Source organism: Thunnus thynnus, chromosome 16 (assembly GCF_963924715.1).
Source record: "Thunnus thynnus chromosome 16, fThuThy2.1, whole genome shotgun sequence".
NCBI lineage: Eukaryota > Metazoa > Chordata > Actinopteri > Scombriformes > Scombridae > Thunnus > Thunnus thynnus.
This window is the reverse complement of record NC_089532.1, coordinates 6,296,100-6,319,499: the sequence shown is the minus strand read 5'-3', so window position 1 is coordinate 6,319,499 and position 23,400 is coordinate 6,296,100. Positions and strand designations below refer to the sequence as shown.

The following is a 23,400-nucleotide window of genomic DNA, read 5'->3' as shown; positions in this document are numbered from 1 at the left end:
ACAGCATATGTTCAAAGTGAAAAACATAAAACACATCTCTCAAAAGTCTTAATATTAAAGGGGAGGCACCATGCACATTTACATGTCTATATTTTGAATCTGGGGCTCTACTGGAATATCTTTGCATGATTTACAGTTCAAAAAGCTCCTTATTTATCTTACTGGCCCTTTGTGCAGCTTCTCAGTTCAGCCAGTCAGTTTGGAACTTTGACAACGTTTAACATCCGACATCATATCAATATAAAAATGACAGAAAGTCACAAAAAGCACAATATGTCCCCTAAAATAATGCATTTTCGGTTTTATTTGCCATTAATTTGAGTGATGTTATCCATGTTTTTTTCTTCACAATACCACATTAAGGCTGATCCATAATCCTTGACATTGGAAACAGCAGTTGCCAGAACAATCTCCACTCAATATCCACTTAACTCGCTTGTTTGGGAGCAACATGGTTGCAAGCTTGTCTTTTTGTTATCCATTTTCTGATTTCATAACTATATCATCTATTATTGCATTTCATAAGAAGGTCCCCATTAGCTTCCACTGGGGCAGTTCCTACTATTCCTGTTGTCACAAATATACATAAGACAAGATATATACATTAATAGTTATTAAAGAACAAAGATATAAAATAATAACCTTCATTACAGTTAACTAAAATTTGACAAAAGGTTAAATTAAAGTGATATGAGATTATCAGATTAGGAATGTACCGTACTTTCTTACATTATGTTTCCACATGTCCTTGTACGTAATATTTTGTGATCTTTTACAGTAAAAGCATTGAGCAGTGCTTTCGAAGGGTGGTTGAGGAAAGTAGAATCCTTTTTTCAATTCTCCTTTTAAGAACCACGAAAGCTAATGTTTGCTCTGTGTGAGGAAATGAATCAATGAAAACAGGAATCAGGCTTTCAACTAAAACAACCCGTGTGCATTAACCCAGTTTGACCCACTGGATACTGTACCTTGACGTCTTCTTTGAACCGGTCCTCCAGGCCCTGAGTGAGCCTGGTGATCAGCCCCTTCACCTCTTGTCCGAACCCTTCCACCTGATGTGGACAGGTGTCCCGGTAATCCTCCATGTGCTGCCTGCAGGTGGGAAAAAAAAATCAGGATTAGGGTTAGGGTTAGGGTTAGGGGTTAGGGGTTAGGGCTAGGGCTAGGGTTAGGGTTAGGGGTTAGGGGTTAGGGGTTAGGGGTAGGGTTAGGGTTAGGGTTAGGGGTTAGGGTTAGGGTTAGGGGTTAGGGGTTAGGGCTAGGGCTAGGGTTAGGGTTAGGGTTAGGGTTAGAGACTGACGTTATGAAGTGAAATTTGACTTTTGTTAAACCTGCAATAACAGATTTTTTGGCTACTTGGGGGCAGCAGAAACAAGTTGTGAACAAATCATAATATCACCTTTTAAGATGATATGCTGACTATGTACTTATTTTCACATCTAATAGTTACGGAGCAACATTATCATTCATTTGGAGTCGTGTTTCTGTCCACCTGGTGAATGTAAGTCCAATATTCACACTCTTTTAGCTCTGTTTTTTCTCTCTACCAACTCCTGAGGGAAATATCTGGCTCTTTAACTGCTAAATGCTCCACTATGTTCAGCAGCCATTCTACAGCTAACTGTGTCTGTTTGCTGTTTGATGCTGAGCAGGTAGTGTACAGTGAGTTTTTACAGCTTTTTCTCTGAAAACAGCTGCCTGCTGTGGCCTAAAACAACACTATAAGAGCACTGAGAGTGAACCAAAACAGTAAAGTTGCAGCCAGACAGCTAAACAATGAGCTGAAACTCTCTATAAAGCTCCATAAAACTGAGGGGAGCTGCAGAGTCGCTGATAATTTTCTGTAGGTTTATCACTATGAGCCACGACCAACACATTCTTATTTTATAGTTATTATACAAAATATTGTTTATAGTGATTGGGGGTTTTCTTTGTTTGGTTATTTTAGCAACAGATGTGCTTATATATATCTTTTAGAAATACTCAGTTGTTTTCCCTTCTTAACCTTTTTCACATTGGTTTTCATCTGGTTTGTTTTTCAAAGCCTTACTGGTCAGTCAGTTTTTGCCACCAGACTTCATGTGCTACCTCAAACCAACCTCAAACCATGCTCAAAGCACTTATTGAATGGCGTCTTGTGAATTCATATTTGAAGTTCTCATCTAAAATCTTGCAAAGGGCTCCAGCATAGTCAGGTCTGGCTCTGGGATGATGGAAATGTTTTTGCAGGTATTTGGTCATAAACAAAGTAACTAAGTTGAAATTTTGACCTGATGGTGGCACTAGATGAAATGTTAGAGGATCACTTAAGTTTTTACACGTCATCCTGAATGGAACATCATTTATATATTCTTTATCTGATTGGGCTTTCAGAGGAAATATGCTTATATTGACTTAAATATAAAATGCTCTTTATGAATGTGCAGGTCTTGCATATAGTTTCTTGCATACTGGCCTCTGATTCATTATCATTTTTCTTTGTTTGTGTTTTGTAAACATCATGATTTGGACTATACCCAAAAGAAGAGGTGTGGTTTAAAACTGTAATTATGCTTCTCCGCAGATATGAGTAAACATCTCAAACCTACGCAAACAAACAAAAATAAACTTTGATGAAAACAGGTTTTAAAAAAAAAATAGAAGAAACGTGAACATATCCAAGAGACCCCCCCGTGCACGTTCACCTACCTGCAGCCCCGAGAATCTAGTTCAAGAGGTTAAAAGGTCAAGGGGAGCTTGTGTATGAGACACTATCAAACCACAGATTAGCTTGTGCTTCAAACATCACATGACGGCAAAAAATAGAAAGCAGATATCAAAACTGAAACCACACACACACACACACTGTCTGCGTCACATCCTTGAATGACCTGCCACAGCTCACATCTGCTTCTTGTGTGGCTGACTGAAGCAGCTGCAGTGGTTTTGGTGGTTCAACAGACATGTTATAACTACTTCCCCTCCCCCTTCCCCTCCAACACACGCACACACACACACACACACACACACACATAATACAGCAGCGTCTCTTACTCGCAGCACAGATTCCCAGAAATCATGTGAGGCAACACTCTCTCCAAGGCTGGCACATTCATCCTTTCACTAAATGCAAGTGGCACAACCTCGTTTTAAGGACTGTAACTCGCCTTTGCATGTGAAAGAAAGAGTCTCTTGATCCATTTCATGCTTGTGAAAGAAAGCTTGAATCTTATATAGATGATGCTGGCACTAATGTTTGGAATCTCCCAGAAGAAGACTAAAATAGGTCTGAGATGAATCATCCAAACAAAAGCTCTTCATTCCATCCGGAGTCTGAGCTTTTTAACCTCTTGTTTTCTCCTTTCGATTTTACTAGTGCAGTGCCCACTCAAGACAATGCCTGTTTGGAACGGGACAATTTCTCAACACCTAGAGAGAACAGTGCCCATCCCCTAAACATCTCTCATGCAAACTATCAGTAGACGCTACAATTTACTAATGATTCCTTAACGCCTCACACGCAGGCTATCAGTAGACACTGCAATGTACCGATGCTCCCTAAACGCCTCACACGCAGAATATGGGAGACTACAATTTTGAGTTGAGCTGAAGTTGATCAGATGAACTGTAGTGCCCGTTCAAAACATACCTGAGACATCCTGCATTATGTCTTGAACATACATACAAAGTTCCTGCTCGTGTGAAGAACAGGAATAGAGCTTAACTCTCTAAACTTTTTTATATATTGTAAAGACAGAATTTAAAGTGTTTAAATGATCAAAACAGAAGGATAGGATTTAATAGGATTTAGCACACATCTTCTCATGAAAAACTGGAACTATAAATCCAACAAAGTGCATTTTAAATTGTAATTCTTTGTCAGCATCCTGATTTAAAATCTCATTTCTGCTTCGGGAAACAAACAGTTAACACCACACAGATTCCCGTTGGGTGACTCAGGTGACAGCTTTTTCCTTTCTTTTTTTTTTCAGGAGACTGGAGGCAGGCTGCCAGCTTTGGCAGGGTGATGTTATCGCTGGGCTTTATGGGTTTTTCTAGGAAGTCATGTGACTTACTGTAAAGAGGAAAAGCTGTTGATGTATGTTATCTGATACTCTGCCCAAAGAGGCTGATTGAGAGCGCTGCAGTGGCGACTGAACTCCGCCTCAAACCTGCAGAGGGAAGAAGAGACGAATAAAAGTGAAGTTCATGACTGTATGGAGAACAAGCCTGCAGGGGGTGGACAAAATAATAAGAACATCTAACAATTCAGAAAAAAAAAACATAAAACACACTTAAAGAGACACATTTTACATATTTTGTCATTTGTATTTAAGGGAACAGCCAAGAGATATGGTAACATCTGTAACATCTGCAGATAAATGTATAAATGTCAGTCAGAAATCTGTTTCTTTATGTATTCCACCTTTACTTTGTTAGACGCTGAGACCTTCTGCAAGAAGTGTTTCCTAAACTGTTGAAGTTTTATCACTTTTAGTGAGAAGTGCAAGAAGTGTTGCACATTGTTCTTTGTGCTCCAAGAGATGAAACATCCTTGAGAGGAAACATTTAAGTTTCTTCTGATCTTTCATACTTTTTGGAGAAAAAGATATGAAGTGTGTGGCGTGTATCAGTCATAAATCATGTGAAGGATTAGGAAGGAACATTCTCACATTACTCAACAGGAAAATCACTCAACACTGGTTTTCATACAGAGGGCAGCATCCTGTTCTTGATTTTTGTTTTGTTCTTCTGTGTGGCTTTTCTACCTTCCTCTTCTGATTCTTTAAGTAGATTTCTATATTTTGTAATAGGCTTCACAGAATGCTTTACTTATTCCTCTGGCCTTGTTTGACCTTTAACCTCCTCACTAATACATGAATCATCAGAGGATAAAAATGCTGGATAAAAATGCATGTTGCATATTTTAATAACTAAAAATAAAATTAAAAAATATGTTGCACAGCAGGAAAATTACCAGGATATTAAACATACACATATCACAAAGTTTAAGCATTGTAATTCATGTTACTGGGTGGAAGGCTGTTTAAGAAAGGTGACGGTGAATGATTGAGCTGCCGCTTAAGGTGGACGTTACTCTTAAACTCATACAGTATTCTATTCTATTCTATTCTAATCTATTTTATGAGTATGCGTCAGTCTGTCATTATTTCTGTGTTGCAGCATAAATAAAAAATAAAAAACAAGATACGGAAACTGAAAATATGCAATCAGGAAAGTGATATTTCAGCCAGAAGAGATGAAGACATTAGAAGAGAAGAGGGAGAGGAGGAAGAAGACGACACAAGCTGGCCAATCTGTTGAATCAATTTGTGTGTAATTTAATTATCATCATCACTCATTTAACATCAAATGTCACTTAACAAACAACATCTGTGTTTATGTTAAATGTATAGACTTAAAAATGAACAAAAACTGAAAGCTCAATTTAAATAAAACATGTATTTTTTGGGTCCTGCTGCAGGTTTCAGAGCTTCTTAAGAGCTCTAAATAAACTAATATGCTCCTACAAATGTGTAAGAGTCACTCGTTAATCTACAATCACTTTCTCAAGAGCGTCTTCAGTTACAGTACAATGCTTTAAGGAAACACCTAAGATGGATATTACAGTCGTCTTAGCCTTAAAGGACAAGTTCACAGTTTTTCCAGTGTGTCAGGTGTCCATGTGAACAGTGAAAGAGGTTTTCCTCACTGTAATCATACCTCCTGTTCATACTGGCTATTAAAAGATCCCCTTCAAATGTGCTTTCAATGTAAGTGATGGAGGCCAAAATCCACAGTGTGTCCACACAGTCATTTAAAAGTTGATGTGAAGCTTATATGAGGCTTCAGCAGTCTGAGTTAGTCATATCAAGTGGATATCTGACACATTTACAGCTTTCATTTAGCTTCATATTAGTTTCAGATAAACGTTTAAATACATTTTTGCATAGAAAGAGGACTGTGGATTTTGGCTCCCAAGAAAACCTCTTTCAATGTTCATTTGGGATCCTGACTGTTGTTTTAAGACAGACTTGAATAATAATGAACCCGTCCTTTCAGATGCTTTTGGGAGACAAGGCCCTGTGTTGGTTATATCTTTGTGTCGGTCTACGACGACGGTGCCCAGTTGCATACAGCATCAAAAGATAATTTCAAAAGAAGATTTCTCAGATGGAAATGGGTTGACTAAATTCAAGTTAAGTCATGCTCTGTGTAAGGAAAAGCTTAAAACCTGTTTTGTATTGCACAAACCTCCCTTTCAACATAAAAAGGAAAAGAATTAAAGTGTAATTCTCTTGTATTGTGTGTCTTTTATATCTTTTATGTGTCTCTATTTTTATTTGTTACTGGTGGACAAGTTTTCCTTTCTGGATTATGAAGTGAAAGTCTTTTTCTCTAAAATGTCTTAGTTAAGATTGTCTGTAAAATGTTCACATCAAATGAAAAACATGCAAATTATTCTAACATTCAGTATTTGTACAAATACAGTACACAGTATGTGTTTTTTGTGTTGATATACCTTTTGGGGAACTCTTTCAGCTCTTCGAGGCAAGAAGAAATTACTTCCTGCTCCAGTTGAGCATCAATTACTCGAGAGTTCTTGGCATTTCCTTTCACTTTCTGCAGAGAGAAAACAGCAGCAGACAGAACAGTAAACCTGCAGATCTGTGCTGCCCTCACCTGGCCAAATCACTGCACTGCATCAAGAAAAAAATCCCACTGATGAACAGCATCATCTAAGGTTTTGACTTCTGTAACTTATTTAAATTTCCTTGATTAATTAAAAAAACATGTTCCACATAAAGAATATCACTATAAATATAATGAATATACTAAATAAATAATATTACAGAGCATTCATGAAAAATGAAGTCAAAGGAGGGTAAAGTGTCGTACCGTCCAGATGTCCATGGGAATTTGAGAGATGAGGAAGCCCTCCTCCTTTTCTGGACTCTTTCTGTCCCTCCAGAGCTCGTCATTATCAAGCTCAGTAACTTTGTCCAGCGAAGATCTCATGTCCCCCTTTAGTGACAAACACAAGTAGACGAAAAAGTTTAAAAATTCAATAAAAAATACAAAACATGATTGAGAGTTAATAAATGCTAATAAATGCTGCTTGTTTTAGTTCATCTTTCGCAGCTAAAATTGAACTGTGTTTGCACTCTAGATGTACTCAGTCACAATCACACGAACAATATAATTATTTTCATTGTCATGTCCTACAGTGCCAGTTTAATTCCTCAGTGGAGAAAGTGAATGGTAATGTGAACCTTTACTAATTACATTTATATGTATTTGATATATTTGGTATAATTATGGTTTGGTTTTGTGACTGAAATGTGACCAAATATGACATTTCTTTGTTCTTTTTTTTAGCTAATGCCATATCTTTACAGTAGATAAACTGACGGAAGATTAAAAAAGTGCACTGACCAAACATGTTTGTTGTCTGGTTTTGGATTTCTAACTATCCAGTTTTTTTTATTATTTATTCTGAGGCTCTACTGGAATATCTTTGCATGATTTACAGTTAAAAATTCCTCATTTATCTTATATTGGCCCTTTATGCAGCCCCTGTTTATGCAGCCTCTGTCTGAAACAGGCCGTTTTAGCTCCTGTCTCTTTAAGGCCCGCCTCCTGATGAGTCCACTCTGTTCTGATTGGTCAGCTTCAGGAAGCTTCTACCAGCTCCGGAGGCTACGTAAACAAACTATAGTAGCAGGATTTCACTGCTTTTTCTTGTTCTTTACTCGAAATGGAAACTTCTCAAATACATCCGAACATGTTTGAGCTGAATCAGATCTGAAATATGAGAGTGAACAACGTGAGGAACCTTAGCAACAACAAACAGACGGCCACTGGTGGGCATGTGCAAACAATCTGATGTCATCACGAGGAGGAAGTAGACGTAACTTTGCAAACAAAGCATTCAGAGCAGGTTGAAGCCCTGACTTTTGACTTGCAGGGAGCATTTTACATATGTTCACCTCAAGTTTTGAAACTTTAACCATGTTTAACTTAGATATCTGACATTATAACAGTATATAAATGACAGAAAATCACAAAAAGCATATGTCCGCTTTAACATTTACAACACAAGCACACTATTGATTGATTGTCACATTTTAGTCAGGTATTGTGTTGGTTTAACACGCTCTATCTTTACTCATCTTCTCTCAGAAGTACAAACAAATACCTCAAATGCTTGTGTTCACCAGCATCATACAGCATAACAAAGTTAAACATCAAATGTCTTATCTACTCTAGACATCTTGTTTTCACCTTCGCTCTGCAGCAGTACTTGTCTTTCAGCTGTTTCATGAAGTCGTCCTCCAGCTGGAGATCGGTGCCCTCATCTTTCATCTCCGGCTGCAGGGACAGACATCCCATGATCTTCTCGCTGTTGGGGTGAAACATTGTACATTCAGATAGTTTTCACAACATTTCACGTTGCTGCACATCTGTGGGCACTAAAGAATGCTGCAGACATGTCGCTTCGTGTCGGGGCAAAGAAGAAATCACGATTTAGATTTCACCAAACCTTTGTGATGTTGTACCAGAAAATTTGGGAAACAAAATAGATGAAATTAGTCATGAAATTTAATAGTTGAGTAACAGAATGCATCTTTACTATAAGTTTCATGAAAATCCAATCACCAACAATCACAATTTAGCATGTATTGTAATGAAATGTGTTCTTATGTGTATGAAAATAAATGTCTGTTATAGTAGATTGTATGTGTGACATACCGTACTTCATTAAAAAGTTTTCTTCAAGGATGCTACCTCACATAATCTGTGTGAGAAATGTGGACATGACCTGATTAAAATTTTCCATTTTGGCCTCAAGAGAGTTTTGTGTCTCCTTTTTTTATCAGATCATCTGTTTATTTCGGGGGCATGCACTTCTCCCAAATGTTGTTTTGAGCACAGTTTTTTGGATTGAAGTGGCCTGATTCAACAAATAAAGTCAGTGAGGCTGCATCTTCTTTAACTGCCCCCCCCCACTCATGCCCCCCCACTCATGCTCACGCTGCTGCTGTGGTGGTGTTAGGTATGTTTTCAACATTTCTGTCTGCACCATCTGTGGATACATCTTAAGGTAGGAGGTTGTTTTTTTTAAGACCATAAACATGACAACAAGAAGACAATCAGACCTATTTACTTTCTGGTATGTACATAAACAAACGAGTCATGACTGGCTGAGGATGTGAAATGAATGTCATTCCCTTCTTTCCCTTTCCTTGTTTTTCTGGTGTTAAACTGAAATAAGCCAAAAATGCATAAAACTCTACTAAAACTCTCTTTTATTAGTGTTAGCAAACATGATACCGCTGTGTTGTGCTTGTTGCTTGTGCTTTTGGGCTTCTTCAAGGGATGCTTCAATGACCCCAAACCTCATTAATCATCTCCATTCCACCCCTATTTTGGTGCAAAATCGCCTAAAATGCCCAATTAAAATGGCTGTAGCTCCTGAACCACAGTGACTATATGCATAAACAAGCTCCCAAAGTCACTCTAGGTGATACAGAAAGAGACCAGAAGGTCTTTGAAGTCAGTAGAAACTGAAACATTTTGTCCACCTCAAATAAAAATACAAAGTTTCAGTCTAAATAACTGCCTTGTCTGTAAATATCAGGGCAGCATGAGGCTATAAACTAAATAGCAGTGAATGCCTGTCTAAAATTTGAAGAAGAGAACAGTATGACAATTCTACAGTGTTTTCTTGATGAAAAGGTCCAGGTGGATCCCTAGAAGGATATTTTAGAGTCTCCATATTTTTGTAAACATGAGGTCTTCTTGATTACAGTGAAACCACATGGGGTGTGATGGAGCGAGGAGAGAGGGGGAGATGTCCAGCTGGCAGATGCTGGTGTCCAAGCAAAGTTAAAGAGGTTATTTATGTAGGTCAGGAAAAATGTATCATAACCCAAAGGTAAGGCTGGATTTACAGCTGGGTAAAGCAACAAAACCTCTGGGTTTAATGCATGTCAACTGGTTTTGATACTTTGAAATTTGCAGTTAAAGTACATTAATTTTGGGAGCTTTTGTTGTAGAAGGATGTTGTGTCAAAATCTATTTTTATTTGTTTCTGTTTGCATATTCCTTATAAAGTTTTGCTTTGCCAAATTAAAATGAACTAAGTATTATTTGACATTGACAATAATATGTATCTATGTAATGCACGATGTTGCTAACTGTCAGCTGGTGTGCTGAAGTATGCTCAATGAAGCAAAAGCAAAAAACATCAACAACTAAACACAAACTAAGTATTATTTCAGCACAAAAGTTCTGGTTTCCTTGGATAAAACTGGAACTTGAAGGCAACAGGGTACATACATAGTGAGTAATATGGCCGTGCCCATATAGGAATAAAGGCAAACACTATTAAAATATGACTAATTTACAACATACATCAGCATTTTTATTCATTGATTTTATTGTCAGCAAAACCCATAAAAAGCATAAATAATTTGTTAGTCTGCCTCTAAATACTTTCTGATTCACTACCCTGCCTGTGGCCTTAAGCTACTGGCCCATAAGTCCCTAATGAAGATGTAAATCTCTATATTATTTATATACTTAATTTTTTTTTTCTAAAAAGGCTCTGTAATTTCCCAAAACAGCTGGGCATTACTCAAGCAGTGCGTTTGTTGGGGACTATTTTCAGTGGCGGATGAATCCACATTCCGTGCTTGAATGAGTATTTCTGGCTGCAGGATGGTGTGTGTGGGATTGAGTCAAAATAAATTACAGTGTGTGTGTTCATGTTGATGAGGGAACATGTCACCAAGTGCAACGGTGTGGTTCACTGACGTGTTTTTAATAGTTTTCAGACAAAAATGGAGGTTTTTTTATACTATTTTAGTCACTTTAAAGTACGGTAAAGTAGTTAGCTGGTTATGAAGATATCATGTGACTGTCTCTGAGGGATGCTGGTTGCGTTTTGTTAATTATAATAACCTTGTCATTTATGCAATCTAATCCACACTGAATATATATATTTTATGAACTCTTGCCTTCGTCCACTGACCTCTTGTAGGTGTTGATGATCCAGTTTAGCAAAGCGTGCAGATCCTTTAGCTCCGTCACCTGCGGCTCCACCTTCTTCAGGTGCTGCCCAATAACTCTGTGGTAACTCTTCACGTAGGCGCTGAAGACTCTGAAGCTGGGCGGGTACGACCACTGCAGCTCCTTCTTCACCTTCTCCAAGTCCTCCACGATGGCCTGACCCAGCAGACCCAGGTGGACAGACAGCCAGGAGGATTTCTGCTCCCTCAGCTCCAGGTGAATGCTCTCCACTTTGGCTTGCACCCCATCATCCACCGCTCCCCTCCAGGCCTCCATCCAGCTGCCTGGTAGCCCGCCAGGTTCCTCAGCCCTCTTCTCCTCCTCCTGGATGATGCGAGCCACATGTTCCAGAAGCCCCTTGTTTCTAGAGGGAAGGGAGTTGGAGTCACACACTATGCCACTGATCTTGTTCCTCAGCTCTCGGTAGAGGAGGCTGAGGTCCTTTTCCTTCTTGGCCAGCTCCATGGGCGAGTCCTCGCCGCACCGCTCCTGTTCCTGCTGGAACTCCCGCCGCATTGCAAGCAGGTTCAGGTAAGCCTCCTCCAGCACCTCCATCTCTATCAGCTTGTTGATCTGCATCACTGGGAATAAACAGAGAAAATGGTGAATCTCTCCAAACGGTACAGTAAAGAAATACAAGGAGAAAGGCAGGCCCACACTGTTATTCACAAACTACTTTAAATTTTACGTTATTCATTTGTTCTTATACAGCAACGTAGAATTACTCTTAAAAGACAGAAAAGTAGATAAAGAATAGCAAGGAAACTTAAATGATCAAATTGGAAGTAATCAGTTATCACTCCTCGTTTCACACATAAACTAATGTTCTTTGCTTGAGGCAAGATTTATAAAAGTTCAAACAGTTTCACTGACAAAGTGAACCTTTGTGTATATACACAAGGAGAAAGATCGCTATCGCTGGCTGCGTCTGTTGCCACAACAGAGAAGGATAAAGAGGAGAGTTTAATGTACAGACAGAGAGAGAGATGCAAGGTTGCTCAGGAACATTATCAGAGAAGGTTGCTGTTAGCTTTAAGCTATGAATGTCTTTAAACATACATTTTGAACTAACATTTGAAGTAGTGTACAACTTTTTCTGCACAATCTGAAAACTAATGCAACTAAGGGTTCTTCTTACAGTGAAACCAGGAAACCTAATCCCTAGTCCCTATTTGCTTGATTTCCAAACACTTGTGTAAGATGAAGCACCAAGTAATTATTATTAGTTATACACTAATTACGAGCTGGAATCTAAGTGAATTTGACATAGTGGCCAAACAGTGTAATTACAGCTTCTAGGTCCCTCACGTGATGCACACTGGCCCAAAAAGCATTTTTCCTGCACACAATCACTGGAAAAGGAGCAGCTTCTGAGTGAAATTACTTGTTTTATCATCAAAATTTGATCCATTCAGTTCAATAATATTTGGAAAGTCTAAAAGAACCGCATGATTAAATTATTTTATCCTCATTCAAGTGAGAAAGAAGCCAACCGGAAGTCAATCGGCTCAGCCAGCGGAAATCTCAGACATGCTGAAGAAGGACTCTACTGAGCATGCTCTATGGGCCCAAGTTCAGTAAATACCTCAAAAGTGCCTTTGAGCAAGGCACAAGTGGGAGAGTCTGTACCTGACAGTGGTGTGTGTGGTATTTCAGGCAGTGTGTACATCTCCTCGACCATCTGCAACACCACCTTCTCTTCCTCTTTGTCCACTTTCTTCTCTTCTGCTGACCCTTCAGAGACAGGGTCCAGCGACCACTGCCCACTGGCTTTGTCTTTGCTTAATCTCAGGCTTCGATATAAGGACTTTCCCTTCTCAAAGAAAGAGTCACCAGACTTTACCATATTGGGATCTGTGGATGGAAAGCAAACAGGTTATGTTTAAGTATTTGTGTCTTGACCTTCATATGATGTTTGGTGTTTCCTGTTTTCCTTCCATTTCTGCAGTCAAATGTCAACATTTGTGTTGGGAACTTAAAAGACAGGTTCACAATTTTTCAAGTCTGTCTTAAAACAACAGTCAGGTGTCCATATGAACACTGAAAGAGGTTTTCTTCGCTGTAATCACTCCTCCTGTTAACACTGGCTGGTTAAAAGATCCCGTTCAATTGAAGCTAACTAGTGAAGTTTCAGGAGCAGGACCACACCTCAACCGCACCCTTTCCAGCAATCCCATAAATACTAAGAACACCATATCCTCCTCTTTCGCTCTCGCATTCTGCATCAGAGCCGAGACCGAACACGTCACATCGAGTACATCTTAAAAACTACAAAGATACATACGAAGAGATACCACTCCAAGAACTCCACCATCAACAGCCTATCGCCCTCAACCCTTTCATCATACTGGACAGCTAGTAATGGAAAGTAATGGAAAGTAATGGAAACTTTTCCAAAGTTTCCATTACTTTCACGACCAGCATAACATAACCTTCCTGTCATTCGATCTCATCACTCTGACTTGTTTCATAACCTATGCCCATTCTGTTATGACTGTTAAAACACACACCATCAAGGTCTACCTGAGCGGCATCAGCTTCTTTTTCAACTCATAACTGGCAGTCTGGGCTTGGCTGCAAGCTATCCTCAGATAACTTCACTCCTCAAAGGACTCCTCCATCAAGAACCAGCCAAAAACCCTCAAAAACCCTCAAGCCTACCTTTTTTTAACTCTAAAAAGCCATGTTCCTGCTCGCCTTCTTTGGTTTCGTCAGAAATTCACCTCCTCGACCCTCACCGCCATGCTTGCATTTCAGATCTGTCCCTTTTCTCAGATGACACCATGGTCTTCTACTTAAAGCAAACCAAAACCAACCAATCCGGTCCGCCCACACCCGTCTTCTACTTCAAAATCCAATCACCCCTGAATCCTTTCAAAATCCTGGCAAACTACTTGATATACAGATAATCTCGGAGCACTATAGTGACAGATCTTCTTTTCATCTCTGAATCCGGTCAAGTGGCTACTTGATTCTGGTTCCACCAACACTTCTGCCACATCCTTTCCTTCTCTAGAACATCTCTCATTCATTACTCCTTCAGAATCGGAGCCACCACATCAGCTTCCCGCAATGGAGTTCCAGAAAATTTAATTCAACTTATGGGCCAGTGGTCCTCCCAAACATACCATCGTTACATCCATTCGGATTTCAAAGAGCTGCTCAAGTTCACCTTAAGTAATGAAAGTTTTTGGAGTTCGTCGCTGCCCAGGCGCCACAGCAGATTCCCAACAAAGCTTCCCCACTCCCCACACTGCATACAACAAGCCAGCTAGCGGAGTTCATTCACCATTTTTGTTCTATAAATCACTCAAAGTATCTTGTTGATGGTATGGTCCTTGCTAGTGAAATGTGCTTTCAATGTAAGTGATGGGGGGTCATTTTGTGCAAAAATGCATTTAAAAGTTGATCTGAGGCTTTTATGAGGCTTCAGCAGTCTGAGTTAGTCATATCAAGTGGATATCTGTCACATTTACAGTCTTTTTAGTATCAAATTCTCTCTTTGTGTTTCCTCGGACAGTGTTTCCCTGTTGAGCTGCGGTGGAATGACTTTGGCACTAAAAAGACTGTAACGTTGAAAGATATCTACTTGATTTGACTCATTTGGACGCTGAAGCTTCATATTAGCTTCAGATAAACTTTTAAATACATTTTTGCATAGGAGGAGGCTTGTGGATTTTGGCAATGTAAGTGCATTATGAAGGGATCTTCTAATGGTCAGTATGAACAGGAGGAATGATTATGGCAAAAAAAAAACCTGTTTTAATGTTCATATGGACACCTGACTGTTTTAAGACAGACTTGAAAATTGTGAATCTGTCCTTTAATGTCCAAAATCAGTAAATTAATGGATTATGGTTAGTTTTTATGTGCTGTCACAGAGAATGCAATTAAATGTTTTAAACAGTAAACTACATTTAATCAGTAGTTATCACTTTTCATAACAATGGACATATTGTTAACAGATTTGTCTGATTATCTTTCAGGAGTCTGGCCTGTATGACAGTCTACGGATTCAATATGTGTACTAACAGGTTGTTTCTCATTTTTACTTTACAACTTTGGCTCAAAGTTTGTTATTCAGGGCTACATGATAATTATCTTTTTGGCCCATTTCCCAGCAAACATTTAGATCTGTCAAGAGGAAAAGTACAGGTGTAAATAATAAAAGTAATAATGGATCTGTGCCATTTAACTACCTCACTAAACTATGTTGATGAGCCACAATGCACAATAGAAAATGATGCAGTGTGAGAAGTTACTGTATTATTCTAGCATGTTTTTTGCCATATTTAGTACAATATTACACTACCAAACCACTGCTGAATTGCGTTTACTCATAGTTGGTAATCCTTGCTTAACATTTATTTATCACCCACATCAAAATCCTGAGATTTCGTCCTTTTTCAGGGTTGAATGTGGGGAAATTTTGTTGAACAGAAGGATAATATGACAGTACTTTTCCACTGATAACTGAGTGACAGGTGTTGTTGGGGCAGAAACTACCTCAACCAAGGAAAAGAGCTCCAAGGGCTGAAATCACTCCATATTGACTAAAAAGTCTGTTATTTTCACTGTCCACCATTTTATTTGAGTGTCCGGATTCTGAGTGTGTAAATTTATCCACTATATAGTTCCACAATGGAAAGAAAAAAGCAGTTTTCGTGGCATTTTATAGATGTGAAAATGACCATTGTGCAGCTGACAGTGATAACACAAAATGATGTGTCTATGAGTAACATGGGAGTAGGGTGTAGTTATCTGGTTTGCTGCTAGATAGCATCTGTGCATCAGTGCATTTAGTCACAGTAGCTCGTGATGGCATAACATGCTCGGGCTCCAGTTATGAATATAAATAATAATACGCATATAAGGCAACCCTAATTATAAGACCTGCCCCCTGTTTTTGGAAAAATAACGTTACTTTTTGAATATAACTTGCGTCATAGTATAGTTACATTCTCACACATTCTACCGCCAGGCTTTTGGAAGCAGTCAAAAATTATTTTCTCTGACAGCACAGATGCTGCCTGATTGTCTTATTGAGCTCCTTATCATCTGTCGAGTAGTATTTGGCAGCTTGATATATTCCGTTTCTGCAGAAGACTCTGGATTCGTTTTCATTTCTCATGAATTCATATCCTCCATGGCAGAAAAGCAAGTTACATAAGCCTATAGAAACTGCTACAGGTTAAACTGGACTAACTAAACACTTTCAGTGCCAACTGACTGTAACACACCCACTATAAACAGACTTTAAGACACTCACTAGCAACATTAATGCTACAAACAACCCATAACGTAACACTCTGTGTAGAAGTCGGTTTTACACTGGTACTTTATCTATTTAAAAAGGAATATATGATGTTGTGAATACGTAATTGTCTAGCCGTTAGTGGAGTGTGTATGCAAATTAACCTATTGACCGACATGGTCAAAAATATTCTCAGCGGTTAACCGATTAATGGTTACCTGTTGACATCCCTACTCTGGACACAGTGACAAAAGATGATCACAGGAAATGTTTCCAAGAATGGGGGAAGGTCTGGGACAAGTGTATCACACCTCAAGGAGAATACTTTGAAGGGGATTAGAAAGGTATTGCTGAAAGATTTATAATGATTTTTATTTTACACTTCAATTTTTTGATTACCCCTCATATTACATAGGTAGTAGTGAATGATTAAACAACAGAGGAGTGATTTCAAACACAGCCAAAGAGAAAAGCTGCATATTGTGCCTTTAAAATCACTGTATGGCCAAAAGTGTGTGGACACCCTTTTCCACATGATTTTGGAGTGTTTTTTCAGTTTGGGCCCCTTTGTTCCGATAAAAGCAAATCTTAATGCTTAATGCCCGTGCCCAAAGCCAGGTCAATGGTTTCCCAGTTTAGTGTTGAAGAACTAGAGTGCACAGTGCCCTGACCTCAACCCCATCCAACACCTCTGGGATGAACTGGAACGCCGACTGTGAGCCAGGTCTTATAACCCAACATCAGTGTTGGACCTCATTAATGCTCTTGTGGCTGAAGGAGAGCAAATCTCTGCAGCCAGGTGCATAAAATCTGGAGGAAAACCTTCCCAGAAGAGCAGAGGCTGTTATAGCAGCAGACTAATGCCCAAAGTTTTAGAATGAGGTGTTCAACAGTCACATATGGGTGTAAAGTTCAAGTGTCCACCATCAACACCATAGACATGCAGTCTATAAAAGAAATCATTTCAAATCATTTCAAAGTTACATGGGTTTAAATATAGAAAATATTAACATTAGCAGCCACAAGTCCTCTTAATCTGAAATATCACAGGATCAATTCTGATAAAAGTCAATGTACAACTTATTTAAATGGTAGTTATACCTGTCTTCGGACGTGGCAAAGATTTGTATTTCTTTGGCGTACCATCCGTCTCGTCTCCCATGTTTTTCAGAGGAGAGGTCACCGGAGTGCCGTCGCTCAGACCTGACAGACAGGCAGAAAGAGAGAAAGAGAGAGAGAGACATGTGACAGCAGCAGAACATTTCTCAGTTAACTTGTTTCATTGTTCCTTGTTTCACAATCATATCTATATTTGTCAGTATGAGAAAAAAATCGAGCTCATTCCTTGGACTCGATCCAGTTTTATATTTCTGTATGTGTGCGTGACTTGGCAGTTCATTGTCCTTACAGTGACCTTATACTAAACTAACTGAGGAATGCAGATATTAAGTCCTGATGAAAACCGACTAGTGTGGCTCGATTCCAAGGAAAGATGCATGTAAAAGTGAAAGTCACCAGTAGAGTCTCTCCTGATTACTACTGACAAAGAAAATGATTTAAAGGAAACTGTGAGACTTACCGTAAATGAAATAAACTACAGTAACCTTGCTGAGTGCTACAGACATTTCGAAATGTCAATAAACGCTGAGCACATGCTGTCTGTCAAAGGAAAGGGAAATCCCACCCTAAAACACTTCAACATAATCTAAAATCTTGGGACTTTCCTGCATCTATCTGGTGTATTTTTCTACATCTTTCAGACAGCTGTTGTATCCAGACAATCTCTAACAAGCTGACTTTTTTTTACTGCAAGACTCAAGTCTGGAAAACATCTGTTTTAGTATAAATTGAGTCTTCCTGGTTTTGGACCAATCAGCCAATGTTTAGATGATGAAGTGATTCTCTGTACTCCTGAGCTTTGCTACTAGCTATTAAAACAAGGCAACATGGATCCAAATAAAGCAAGATTCTACATCTATTGGCCTGTTTCTAAAATGTATTGAGAAACTGATTTAACTGGATAGTGGATCCCTAGGGGTCAATAACCCCCTGAAGGCACCTTTAGACTGTGTGAAAACGACAATTGTGTGAGTTTATCAGCACATTATCAGCTCACATCATCCATCGGCATCACTCTCATGTTTTGAAATGCAGCAAAGCAAAGAAGGTTTTCTTTCCACAAAACTCTCTTCTTCGTTCCACCTTAGATTTGGTTTGTGTGTGTGTGCTTTTTCCCTAAACTTTATGCAAAACTGTGTATTCTTCATTGTTTCATGTACTATTCTGACTGGTTTGTCCATCATTTTATCCTAAATTTCTGGCAGGATTTTGCCTCAGCCTGTCTTTGATTATCAAAACTCCAAATCCATCATCAGATTTTACCACATTTCTCTCACCACTGTCAACTTTTCTCTTAGACAGCCCAAAATCATGCAGTGTAAAGATAATCATCGAGAAAAGAAGACCCTGCTGCACAAAAAGTATATTCCATTTTTCCTTCAGTGCTTGCTTTCTTTTGAAAGACTGGATAGTTTAACCTCTAAAAATCACTTAAATTAAACAGTCTGAGAGGAGAGGATCTTCCCTTCGAAGTAGCCATAGCTTCATTTAAAAGTGTAAGGAGCCCAAATGTTTCAGACCAGTGATGGACGAGAAAATTGACAACATTACAATAGCAACAGACATGATTTCCAGATAGAGAAAGACTGTTAACCAGTGACTGTTTATAAAGATGGACGACGGATCTCCACTTCCTACTGCTAAGCAAAAGTGAAGCCAAAATATCTTGTTTCCAGGAGCCGCTATCTTGCTTGTGTGACGTTGTTTGAAGCCAGAGTCGGCGCAATAGAGTCGGGTGGCAGGATGACAGCCCGAGGGACACCTTTTTTTTTCCTAGGATGGTAAAGTCATGACCCACCCTTCTCTGCCTCTGATTGGCTAGTGCTTGTTGACCTCATTTGGTTGGGTTGGTTAGGTTTAAGGATGAGGAATGAGACTGATTACGGTTAGGGTAAGAATATCAGAGGGACGCCTTTTCATATTGTCAAATAACCAATTAGAAACAAATTTACAAGGAAAATGAGCACTTGGACAAACATCAACATGATCAGAACGACTTAAAATGACAGAAACAATCCTGAGATTATTCCTGAGATTTAAGTGACCATTTTTCCCATTTTTTGACTATATTATATTAACAGTAAGAAAATCTTTTGTAGGTTTTTAGAAAATCATGTTTGTATTTCTCAAAATCGCTGTTACAGGTATAGAAACATTTCAAACAATACTCAGACCTATTAAAGAATCAAAGACTTTCTGTCTGAAGCTGCCATTGTGCCTCCAACAATCATGCAAATAAAAATCCGCTGTAGGGGAGACGTTTAATGACACTCGATTTTATCTGAACTAGAAAAACTTGCTCTCCTTTGCTTTTATGCCCACACTATTGCTCTTTCAACCTACACATATAGCATCACCCACAGCCGAGTGGAACAAGTTCACATACTCTCTGGTGGGTGTTAAAAAGAATTCTGGGAATTGTAGGCACTTAACTAACTAAAGCAGGTAATTTGATACGCAAAACGTCAGATGTTTGACAATATTTCTCTTAAAAAGAACAAAATGTTTCCACATAAGTAAGCTCTTCTTTGTAGCTTGGTGAGTTAGAAGTTAAATGCCCACTGATGTCATACACGCTGAAAATTAAATCACTCCTTTAATGCTGTAAGGCGCTTTAAATGTATGCAAACCAAACAGCTTGCGGTGCCTTTTCGGTAAGATAAGCCAAATCTCACCTTGCGTTTCCTCTATTTCTGACCTTGGGAGGTCACATTAAAGCACCTGCCGGCAAATCCCATTTCACAGCAGATTTCATGTTGATACTCACTTGGTGACGAAGGAGTTTGTGGACGCTTTGACGCCAACCCATTGCCGGGTGAGTCTGCTGTGGTTGTGACCTTTGACCCCTTGCCCCCAGATGAGAGCGGACTCCTCTCTGCCGCACGTCGGATGTTTTTTCGGAACGACTGCATCACACCCAGCGTCTGCTTCATCTTAGTTGGCGTCTTCTCCATGCTGCTGATGGACGCTCGATCCTCATCGTGGTTTTCTGTAGATCTGTCCATCACTTGTGACATCTCATCCCACTAACGTAACATCCAGCTGCAAGGAAAATGGCATCAAGGGAAAAGGTTGAAACCAACAAAAGAAACTGCACTCTGTCTGCCCTCTGAGAAGTGTGTGTGCAACAAGCTAAGGTGTGTTTTTGGTTATTGTGGCTCCAATCAGCACAGACAGGCGGAGCAGCTTTGTTTACTGATAACATGACCGCCTACCTGTGCAGTTCTTGTCAATACAAGAAAATGAAACTGGAAATCTGTTGCAACAGCAGCTACATGCTGTGCTGTCTTGTGTAGTATAAAGATTCACTTGTAGGGCTGAAACTAACGAGTATTTCTTCAATTTATCGATTAATCTTTTCGTTAGAAAATAGAGAAAAATACCCCAGTGGAGCCCAAGTGATGCTTTAAATGTCTTGGTTTGTTTGATCAACAGTTTACTGTCATATACGACACATACAAGCTTCAAATCCTAACAATTGAGAAGCTGTAACAAGTAAATATTTTAAAAGATTATTCAATTATCAAAATAGTTGGCGATTAATTTTTGGTTGATGGACTAATGTATTAATCAACTAATTGTTCCAGCTCTATTCATTTGATTCATCCAACATTTTACAACTTTAACCTCTTAAAATCATTCTTACCCTTACTATTTCCCTCTAATTAGCTTAAAGATCTTATTTTACTTTTTCTGACAGGAAGTATTAAACACAAGACTGCATGTTTTTTTTGTTGTTTGTTTGTTGTTTTTTATGGCAACTATTTAAATGTTCAAATAATTGTTGTAGTCAAAAGCAAAAATTTGCTGTTTTCAGCCTCACAGATGTGAGGATTTGAAGTTTTGCTGTGTCATACATGATTTAAACTGAATATATTTGTTTTGGACTGTTGATCAGATAAAACAAGACATTTAAAGACATCACCATGAGCTCTAAGAAATTATAAGTGGCTTTTTCTGTATTTCTAACACTATAATTTGCAGATTAACCGATAATAAAATAATCACCCCAGTGAAGAGCTTAAAGGGCCAGTTCACTCAAATTACAAAACGATAACTAAAACCAAAAGTAGGACTGCAACTAGCAATTATTTTCATTATCAATTAATCTGTTGATTATTTTCTCCAATGATCAATTAGTCGTTTGGTCTATAAAATGTCAGAAAGTGGTGTAAAAAGTCAATCACGGATTCCTGAAGCCCAAGATGACGTCCTCAGATGTCTTATTTTGTTTGACCAACAGTCCACGATCCAAAGATATTCAGAAAAAAATGCGATTTAAGAAATTGTTGTTACTTTTTGTAAATATCAATAAAGTCAAAGTAGCTTCTTTGTTCGAATGACGGCAAACAAGGAAGTGACTAAAATACTTTCAGTTGTGCTTCCCACCTGGATTTGTAAGCATATTTTACTGGTAATTTAAGGTTTTATCATTGTAAAAAATACAAAATCTTCAGTGTTTATGTGAGAGTTTAAAATAGGAGATGAAAGTTTTTTAGGCTACATATATACATTCAAAATCACAATATGCAGGAAAATTTGTCTTTTCCTACACAGTTGCCCATTTTTGTCAGAGTCAGTATTAATTTTTTTCTTATTTTTTCTTATTCATTCATTGTCTTTTATCTATGCTTCTATTTCTTGATTGCAATGAAATTAATTCTAATTTGTAATTGCACTGTTGATTTTCTGTGTTTATGTCTGTGAAGCACTTTGTAAACTTGTTTTGAAAAGTGCTATATAAATAAAGTGTATTATTACTATTATTATTATTATTATTATTATTATTATTATTAGAATATAAATTAAATTAGCCAACATTAGCCAGGACATTACTTTTCAATTTAAGCTAATTTAATTTACATTCAATCTCTCATTAATTACTAGGAAATTTCCACCATATTGGACTATGTAACAGTCTCTATAGTATAGTAAGTCATAATGCAACACATAACAATAGTGTAAATCTTGGTAGGGATTACAGTGATATCATATCCTTTGTATATAATATCATTATTATACTATATTACTAATGTATGAGCCTATCAATCATGCTTTATGACAAAAAACTATGGCACAAGCCCACAGAAAAGTCACTTATCTGTTGGATAAATGCCAAACAACCTGATGTCTGAGCACCATTGTTGTCACTGAGCAACCAAAACTTAACACTACGACTGAAGCAGAACCGTCTGTATAGTCTCTGTATGTTTGGTCGTAAAGATAAATATTTAACCAGTGCACACAGACACATAGTAAAGGAGTTACAGAGAGGGTATTCAGAAAAAGTGTCGACTTACCTGCACAGCTCAGGTAGAAAATGACTCTCCTTTTGCTCTTTTATTACGCGCTCTCTCCACCTGCTTTCACTTTCTGTAACCTACCTGACTGGTAAAGTCACTTTGAGATATATTTAAAAAGGGGGAATTACCGCTCGCTGTCAGTTGACAGAGACGAGGCTGAAAACTGGGTAGAAGAAAATTTGAAAAAGTAGAGCAGTCAAGACATGTCAAGTCAGGACATTACCTTCCTGCCTTCTGCTATGATTAAAAAGGAGAGAGGATGAGTTAATGATTACACAAATCAACTGAAGGGGGTGTGTTGTTCACAGCGCTGGAGGACTTCAGACTGTTTCTTTTACAAGCTGTGTTCATTATTTTTCTGCTCTTTCTAAAGTCCTGATCAGTTTACAGGTAGTTTTCTTTCCCCTTCTTTTCTTTTTTTTTCTTACCTGGAATGTGGCGTTAAAGCATGTGTGCTGCCTGTGTGCTCCAGGAAAACTCATATTCAGTGGTGGAAAAAGGTACTTGTGTTGTTTATTCACACTAAGTAAAAGCATTGTAGAAATACTCTAGCATTTGTTAAAATTACATGTTAAGCCCCTTTTCCACCAAAAGTTAACAAATTAAAAACAATCAAAAATCCAACAATAACATCTTATACATCTAATAAAGACAACTACTCAGACAATT

The 23,400-nt window shown here is 38.4% G+C and overlaps 1 protein-coding gene across 1 annotated transcript in view; it reads right to left on the bottom strand.

The window, feature by feature from the left end:
• exoc3l4 (exocyst complex component 3-like 4) overlaps positions 1 to 22,986 on the bottom strand; it is a 34,213-nt gene extending 11,227 nt beyond the window's left edge. Inside the window, exons 1-10 of the mRNA XM_067614619.1 lie at positions 22,729 to 22,986; positions 20,196 to 20,470; positions 17,411 to 17,512; positions 12,685 to 12,909; positions 11,018 to 11,636; positions 8,266 to 8,383; positions 6,880 to 7,005; positions 6,503 to 6,603; positions 4,056 to 4,151; positions 969 to 1,092 (exon numbers count right to left, since the gene is read on the bottom strand). Coding sequence (XP_067470720.1) covers positions 969 to 1,092; positions 4,056 to 4,151; positions 6,503 to 6,603; positions 6,880 to 7,005; positions 8,266 to 8,383; positions 11,018 to 11,636; positions 12,685 to 12,909; positions 17,411 to 17,512; positions 20,196 to 20,445 — 1,761 coding nt within the window. The 5' untranslated portion in view covers positions 20,446 to 20,470; positions 22,729 to 22,986. The remainder of the gene's footprint in view (positions 1 to 968; positions 1,093 to 4,055; positions 4,152 to 6,502; positions 6,604 to 6,879; positions 7,006 to 8,265; positions 8,384 to 11,017; positions 11,637 to 12,684; positions 12,910 to 17,410; positions 17,513 to 20,195; positions 20,471 to 22,728) is intronic.
• Between the last annotated feature and the right edge of the window lie 414 nt (positions 22,987 to 23,400).